The 8,588-nt window shown below is 37.2% G+C and overlaps 1 protein-coding gene across 1 annotated transcript in view; it reads right to left on the bottom strand.

The window, feature by feature from the left end:
* Positions 1–3,426: 3,426 nt before the first annotated feature.
* Positions 3,427–8,588, bottom strand: part of LOC126252303 (uncharacterized) — a 259,042-nt gene continuing 253,880 nt past the window's right edge. The window contains exon 11 of the mRNA XM_049953185.1: positions 3,427–4,172. Within this exon, the coding sequence (XP_049809142.1) occupies positions 3,906–4,172 (267 nt within the window). The 3' untranslated portion in view covers positions 3,427–3,905. The remainder of the gene's footprint in view (positions 4,173–8,588) is intronic.

Raw genomic sequence — 8,588 nt, 5'->3', positions numbered from 1 at the left:
TTTTAATGCCATCCAGTTTACCTATTCATTGTTAAATAATAATCATATTCAAAATTTCTTACTTTCTGTCTGATGAACCATTTCCTTCCTAACTTCTTATTTTTTTGCTTTGTGCCTTACAACTCTATTATCACTGAGTAAGTACTTCATCTGATATCTCAGCTACTAAACATGCCACTGGTCAGCAGAATAATCCAACACTACATATAGTATCTGGATTGCATACCATGTTCACATCAAAAGTATTTTTCAGTATTAAAGGCAATGAAACAATAACAGCTGAAGCTAAAGTTTTTTTTTTTTCGTGTTACTTCTTCGTACGCCAGTGAAAGCATCGGTTGCAGTTCAGTGTCAAAATGTGCTGCATTGACTTGATTGTTATTCAGATTCCAGTCATGTGAACTCAGTACAGGCCATCTTTCAAAAAATTCTCTACATCTGCCATCTTCAAAACTAACATCGTGTTGACCACAGTGTGACAAACTGGCTGCTCATACTTAGCAAGTATTGAAAGTAAACAGAGCTGCAGTATTGTACAAGGAAGTTTCATTAAACTGACCTAGAACACTGTAGAGGAATCATGAGAAGCCTAATTGTGATGAGAACACTGCAATTTGAAGCAACAATATGCAATCAATACCTTCACTGCACGATAACAACGATGAAGTCACTGATGACAGTGCCACTAAAGCCGAGTTATTCAACACAGTTTTCCGAAACTCCTTCACCATAGAAGACAAAGTAAATATTCCCAAATTCCAATCAAGAACAACTGCCAAGATGAGAAAAATAGAAGTAGATTTCCTTGGAGTAGCAAAGCAGCTTAAATCACGTAATAAAGGCAAGGCCTCCGGTCCAGATTGTATACCAGTCAGGTTCCTCTAGAGTATGCTGATACAATAGCTCCATATTTAGCAGTTACGAGGGCCATTCAATAAAGAATGACCATAAAAAAATTATAATCATTCTTTATTGAACAGTCCTTGTATATACAATCACTCACTCACAGAAAGATCTGTACCTAAAGACTGGGAAATTGCTCAAGTCACACCAATACCCAAAGAAAGGGAATTATCCCCACATAATCTGCTGAATTACAGGCCCATATCACTTAAGTCGATTTGCAGGTTTTTTGGAAGATGTATACTGTACTCGAACATTATGAAGTACCTCGAAGAAAACAATTTATTGACACATAGTCAGCACAGATTCAGAAAATATCATTCTTTCGAAACACAACTAGCCCTTTATTCTCATGAAGTAAAGAGTGCTAGGTGACAGCCTTGACATGGCCCACTCTCCTAGTAGTGTTTCGATTTGATGAGAAGATGAGCGAAACATGAAGCAAATGTCACCACCAAGCGATGGCCGGACGTACTCTTACCTCCCAGCCCTGCCAGATGCACTACTCTAAGGCTAGCAGAATGTGGCCCATCAAAAAACCAAAAATTATACATGTTCTAAGAATATGCCATCCCACATTGAAGGCTATAGCAGAGCCAAAGCTGATATCCTCTCCAAAATTATGAAAGAAAACGAGGTAGACGTACTGGCACTTCAAGAAACACATACTGATGAGAGTTCAACTTATCAACTTAAAGTGCAAGGATTTATCACAGTTGCTTCCAAAGGCCATGAATAGCATGGAATCGCAACACTTATGAGTGCTATCAACAGGGGATGTCAAATTGATTCCAAATTTTTAGATTTCCCGAAGGCTTTCGACACCGTTCCCCATAAGCGTCTTCTAACCAGACTGCATGCCTATGGAATATAGTCTCAGTTGTGCAACTGGATTCATGATTTCCTTCAGAAAGGTTATAGTTCGTAGTAATAGACAGAAAGTCATCATCTAAAACAGAAGTAACATCCGGTGTTCCCTAAGGAAGTGTCATACGGCCTCTATTGTTCCTGGTGTATGTTAACGACATAGGAGACAATCTGAGTAGCCCTCTTAAATTATTTGCAGATGATGCTGTTAAAGTGTGAAGTTATTCATATGAGTACTAAAAGAAATCCACTAAATTTTGATTACACAATAAGTCACACAAATCTGAAGGCTGTAAATTCAACTAAATACTTAGGGATTACAATTACAAATAACCTAAATTGAAACTATCACATAGATAATGTCATGGGTAGACAAACCAAGGACTGCAATTCATTGGCAGAACACACAGAAGGTGCAACAGGTCTATTAAAGAGACTGGTTACACCACACTTGTCCACCTTATTCTGGAGTACTGCTGTGCAGTGTGGGCATCCTCATCAGGTGGGGCTGATGGATGACAATGAAAAAGTACAAAGAAGGGCAGCTCAGTTAGTATTATCATGAAATAGGGGAGATAGTGGCACAGACATGATATGTGAACTGGAGTGGCAATCATTAAAACAAAGGTGTTTTTCGTTGCAACGGGATCTTTTCACGAAATTTCAATCACCAGTTTTCTCCTCCAATTGTGAAAACATTTTGTTGGCACCCACTTACAGAGGAAGAAATGATCATCACCATAAAATAAGAGAAGTCAGGGCTTGCACAGAAAAATTTAAGTGCCAGGCACTTTATTGTGAATAACAGAGTAATCATGTAGATGTAGATTGTTATTGATTTAATTAATACTTTTCTTCTTCAAAGTATCTGAGATGTTCAACAAGGTGGAAATAGATTGTTTTGCAATTTAATTCGTTAAGATGGAAGACACTAGCAAAACAAGCTGCTGCAAGTATTGAACTGGCAAAGCTTTTTCATCTGTCAGTGAGGCTGTTTATATTGTCTTCACCATACATCCTTTGAACCTATAATCCAGCTATTTTTAATCTTTGCTGGCCCTTGTCCCACACTTAAATTCACCCCATCCCCATACCTCCAACTTCACTCTGCTACACACTAACTTTTCACGCTGTGGCCTCCCTTTCCTCATGCTTTATTCCACCTTTCCAATCCATTCCTGCACTTCACTGTGAGCCACACACAATTTTCCTTGCCTAAGCCAGAGTGGGCTAATTTAAATACGAGAAGATTGAGCATCATTTGAGGTAGTATGGAATTGATGACATTCATAAATTTGCTGGGGAAATAAAAAGTACTTGTGAAGAGAATTTTCACAATGTCATTGGTATGAAAAATGGGAATTCCATTTTTGCAAAATCTCATCAGAGAATGTGATACACAATCAGTGAAAATACAAAAGAGTTCACGTGATTCACAGACAGTCAGTGCATGCAACTTTTCTCTCTTAGGTTACCTTGTTGTCTGGTGTCACTAAGGGCATGTGTTCATGTAATGGCCAGCATCTCTTTAAAGGGAATATTTGTAGTCAAAGAAAAATTGAGTTAGTTTTATTTGCTTTCACACTTTTTAAAAGTATGGCAAGATTTTCATGCAACAAAAATATAAACATTGTTCAGAAGAAACATTCATATTCATGCCTTCAGAATAACAATAACAACAACTCATCTAGAATCATAAGTTTTATAGCAACAAAATATTCCAAAATAGTATATTGGAGTCTGAAACTTACAGTGTCATAAACAATAATGTACACTTTTATGAAAATAATGCATTCCAAATTAAGACATTATAACACTAAAAATAATTAAATTATTCCTTGGCATTTAACATTTTAATCTTCATTTCAAGGAAATTTTTCTCCCATAACAGAGTGTTACTTATGTTCTACGTAAACACTTTTAGTTTCTGTAGCAGCAGAAGAAGGCTTCTTATAAAGTCTTTACTTCAGTATCATCGAGTTATTAATGACTGAACACAAAGGAATATGTTCAGATGTATTTTGACAACTGGCATTTATTTTTGCCACTTGCTCAGAGAAGCCACAAAGAGATGCCTAGGTGTACTTTGACTAGTGCCCTGAATATTTTGGAGTTTAGTTGCACACACGTATACATTACAGAGCAGCTGAATCCCTCTCTCTGTCAATAAGTCTAGAAAGCATCTGCCGGATTTCAGCCAACTCTGCAGAATGTGCCTCCACAAGACGTTCCAGGCGTCTATTCTCTTCACGAACAGCATCCAGCATGCGCTCACTTTCACAACAGCAGTGCAAAGCGGAAGTGCTTGGTTCAGTAGCAGAATTTGTTGCTTCAACATTGCATCCAGTTAGTGTTTCAAGCTGATGGCACAAGCGTGTTTGTTCTCTTAATAGTGCCGTCACCTGCAACAATAAATAAATAAATAAATACTCTCTCTTTTCCCTTTATTCTTTATTGTAGCACTTCTGTTTAAAAACATTTTACAGTCCTATACTTCCCTAAGAGGTATGTTGTTCAGTTTACAAATTTTTAAGTCCCTCTCTAAGATATGGGCATCATATAGAGTGAAGACAAGGAAATGAATTTCTGTTATGAATTACCAATAATGAGTTTTTAACATCAATTATGTTAACACTAAATTATTAAAAATTCTAGTATCTAGTTATTACTAGAACAGGCAAACTGGAATGTGGCAAAAGTGTTAGTTAAGTGAGTAGAGGATCTAAAAATAATAAAACTATCAAATACAAAATTAATATGATAAAAGTAAATTGTAATCACTACATGGAACTGCTGGCTGGGATATTACATACAAAGTAAGGTGCCTACATCGTGAAAGCTTACTTTATTTGTACCATTTGGGCACCTTTTCTTTGAGAAACAGGAGTGTTGTGTGTTAATGGTGACTATTGTAGGTGAGTGTGTGAGGAGTATAATTTATATCCATTTAAAATGAAGGTGAAAGATAAGTGAGAGAGTAACATGCTGTGCCAACATGCAGTCTGTTCCTCTTGGATAACTCTCAATCAGCTACTTAGCTTAGCAACTTCATCTGACAGTCAGACCATCATCAATAGTGTCATATGACCTAACTTATTTAATCCAGGATATTTGTCTTTAATTCTTACTATCCAAGCAAAAATGTCTTTCGTCAACAAAATTTGATACAGATCTCCCATCCGCAAGTCAAGTATCATTGTACAAGCATATGTTAGTGGCCTCAGTTTTGAAGGTGGTTTATAATGAAAGTAAAGTGTAGAATTGGCGTATTTAATGGCATTATGATAAAGAGACCTAGGCCTATGAGAAAAGTCAGAGAAAAAATGGAAATAAGCTGGTAATCACAAAAAGAACGAAAGACTACTGTAAAAGCTTGGTCTGCACAAATCACTTAGGATCAACATGCTATGTCTAATAAAAGTATGTTATGACAGTAGTGTTCTGTCACAGAAGTTATACTGTCATTTTCCTGCATCAAGTTGCATTTTATTTGGAAGAAAGACTTTTCATTTCATTGGTGATTGCCTAATTTATTCCTTTGGGGATTGTCAATCAGTGTCATTGTCTTTGTTTCCCCTTCATCCACGGTCAGGATGGGTTGGGACACTTATGATACCCCTTCACTCTCCCCCATCGTTCCAAGATTTGATTTCAGTAATTATTGTTCCAGTTGTGAAGATAACACAGTATGATATAATATTTTTCTTTTCCCTGTGCTTTCTTCTTTCCTTGTTATGTTAGAAGATTTTTTTATAGTATGGGTTTTGCAACATTTTTCTTTGTGCAACTTTGTTTCTGTATACACACTGAAGTTCCTATGCACAAATTTGCTATTTTTGTTTTTTTTTTCTTCTGATGTGTGTCTGCATGTTTATTAATATATTATTTAAAAAGTTTTACTTTCATATGTAATTGTAAATTGTTATTTAATGCAAAGCGAGATGGGCTGAGCTGTAGTGGTACAGTATGTGTATGGGGAAGCAACTACAAATAGTCTGTAGATTAAGAAAGGGTGGCGACTGTTGTCCCATGTGAGTGCACGTGTATTATGCCCATGTTAAAAGAACTATTTTATCAGTGATATACATTTTCATTTCAGTGCGTACTTTCAACAAACAAACTAATAACCAAGTGTGTCACATTGCTTTTCATGGTGATCTGATATTCAGAACCATTAATCATAAAACTAACATCATAAAACTAAACATTGAGTTAATAATTAAATCACTAAAGACCAAGAACTCTCATGGATATGAAGGGGCATCTAGCAGAATACTGAAGTATTGTTCTATGTATGTTAGCCCAGTACTTACAAGGGAACCTCCCCATCGCACCCCCCTCAGATTTAGTTATAAATTGACACAGTGGATAGGCCTTGAAAAACTGAACACAGATCAATCGAGAAAACAGGAAGAAGTTGTGTGGAACTAAGAACAAATAAGCAAAATATACAAACTGAGTAGTCCAAGTGTAAGATATGCAACATCAAGGACTATGTAAGCTGAAGAACGCCGTGGTCCCATGGTTAGAGTGAGTAACTGCGGAACGAGAGGTCCTTGGTTCGAGTCCTCCCTCGAATAAAAATGTTAATTACTTCATTTTCGCAAAGTTACAATCTGACCGTTCATTCATTGACGTCTCTGTTCACTGTAATAAGTTTAGTGTCTGTGTTTTGCGACCGCACCGCAAAACCGTGCGATTAGTAGACTAAAGGACGTGCCTCTCCAATAGGAACCGAAAACATTTGACCGCAAATTCATAGGTCAACCGATTCCTCCATAGGAAAACACGTCTGAAATATTCTATACAACACTGATGACTGCATGTGCGTCACACTACAGGAATATGTTGTCGACCCACCTAACTTGCACACTTGGCGAATGGGTAAAAAGATTCTTCTACCTTGCCCGATTTAGGTTTCTTGTGGATGTGATAATCACTCCCAAAAAAGTGATGAAAACATAAGAGTTTGTCACATAAATGGCAACAAATGAATGCAACAATTTCACAGTCACACAGTTTCACCTGTGCTCTGTCAAAACATACGTTTTTAACGTTTTCAAGTTTTTCCGTGTGTAGACCGTCAAATCCTGCATGTGTCCAAGCAAATCTGAACATGTACTGGAATTTTGGAGAGCGAAGTTGATCATGTCTGAGTGCATGAACTTTGATAATTGTCTGAAAATAAAAAATTAAAACTTTTCACTCGAGGGAGGATTGAACCAGGGACCTTCCGTTCCGTAGCTGCTCACGGTAACCACGGGACCACGGTGCTCCTCAGTGTACACGTATCTTGATGTGGCTTATCTTGCACACGGACTACTCAGTTTGTATATTTTGCTTATTTTTTTCATAGTTCCATACAACTTCTTCCTGTTTTCTCAATTGATCTGTGTTCAGTTTTTCATGGCCTATCCCTGTGCCAACTTATAACTAAATGTGAGGGGGGTGCGATGGGGAGGTTCCCTTGTTAGCCATATCTGTAACTTTTCCTTTAGGAGTGGTCAGTGTCCTGACCGATTAAAGTACTCGGTAGTGAAGCCACTTTATAAGAAGGGAGACAGGGATAATGTTGACAATTATAGACCTATTTCTATGCCATCGGTGTTTGCTAAAGTTTTCGAGAAGGTTGTATATACAAGGTTACTGGAGCATTTAAATTCACATAATTTGCTATCAAATGTACAGTTTGGTTTTAGAAATGGTTTAACGACTGAAAATGCTATATTCTCTTTTCTCTGTGAGGTTTTAGATGGGTTAAATAAAAGGTTGCGAACGCTAAGTGTTTTCTTTGATTTAACGAAGGCTTTTGGCTGTGTTGACCACAAGATATTGCTGCAGAAGTTGGACCATTATGGAGTAAGGGGAGTAGCTTACAATTGGTTCGCCTCTTACTTTAAGAAAAAAAAGCAGAATGTAATTCTCCGCAATATTGAGAGTGGTAGTGATGTTCAGTCCCAATGGGGCACTGTTAAGTGGGGTGTTCCCCAAGGGTCGGTGCGGGGGCCACTGCTGTTTCTTATTTATATAAATGATATGCCTTCTAGTATTACAGGTGATTCAAAAATATTTTTGTTTGCTGATGACACCAGCTTGGTAGTGAAGGATCTTATGTGTAATATTGAAACATTATCAAATAATGTAGTTCATGAAATAAGTTCGTGGCTTGTGGAAAATAATTTGATGCTAAATCATAGTAAGACTCAGTTTTTACAGTTTCTAACTCACAATTCAACAAGAACTGATATTTTGATAAGACAGAATGGGCATATTATAAGCGAGACAGAACAGTTCAAGTTCCTAGGCGTTCGGGTAGATAGTAAGCTGTTGTGGAAAGCCCATGTTCAGGATCTTGTTCAGAAACTAAATGCTGCTTTATTTACCATTAGAACAGTATCTGAAATAAGTGACAGTTCAACACGAAAAGTAGTCTACTTCGCATATTTTCATACGCTTGTGTCATATGGTATTATTTTTTGGGGTAATTCTTCTGATTCAAAAAGGGTATTTTTGGCTCAAAAACGGGCTGTTCAAGCTATATGTGGTGTAAGTTCGAGAACCTCTTGTCGACCCCTATTCCATAGTCTGGGAATTCTGACATTGCCCTCACAGTATATATTTTCTTTAATGTCGTTCGTTGTTAGCAATATTAGCTTATTCCCAAGAGTTAGCAGCTTTCACTCAGTTAATACTAGGCAGAAACCAAATCTGCATGTGGAATGCACTTCCTTGACTCTTGTGCAGAAAGGAGAGCACTATTCTGCTGCATCCATTTTCAATAAACTACCACAAGAACTCAAAAATCTTAGCAGTAGCCC

Source organism: Schistocerca nitens, chromosome 4 (assembly GCF_023898315.1).
Source record: "Schistocerca nitens isolate TAMUIC-IGC-003100 chromosome 4, iqSchNite1.1, whole genome shotgun sequence".
In the NCBI taxonomy this organism is placed as follows: domain Eukaryota; kingdom Metazoa; phylum Arthropoda; class Insecta; order Orthoptera; family Acrididae; genus Schistocerca; species Schistocerca nitens.
The sequence above is the reverse complement of the archived record's forward strand: the minus strand, read 5'-3'. Positions and strand labels throughout refer to the sequence as shown.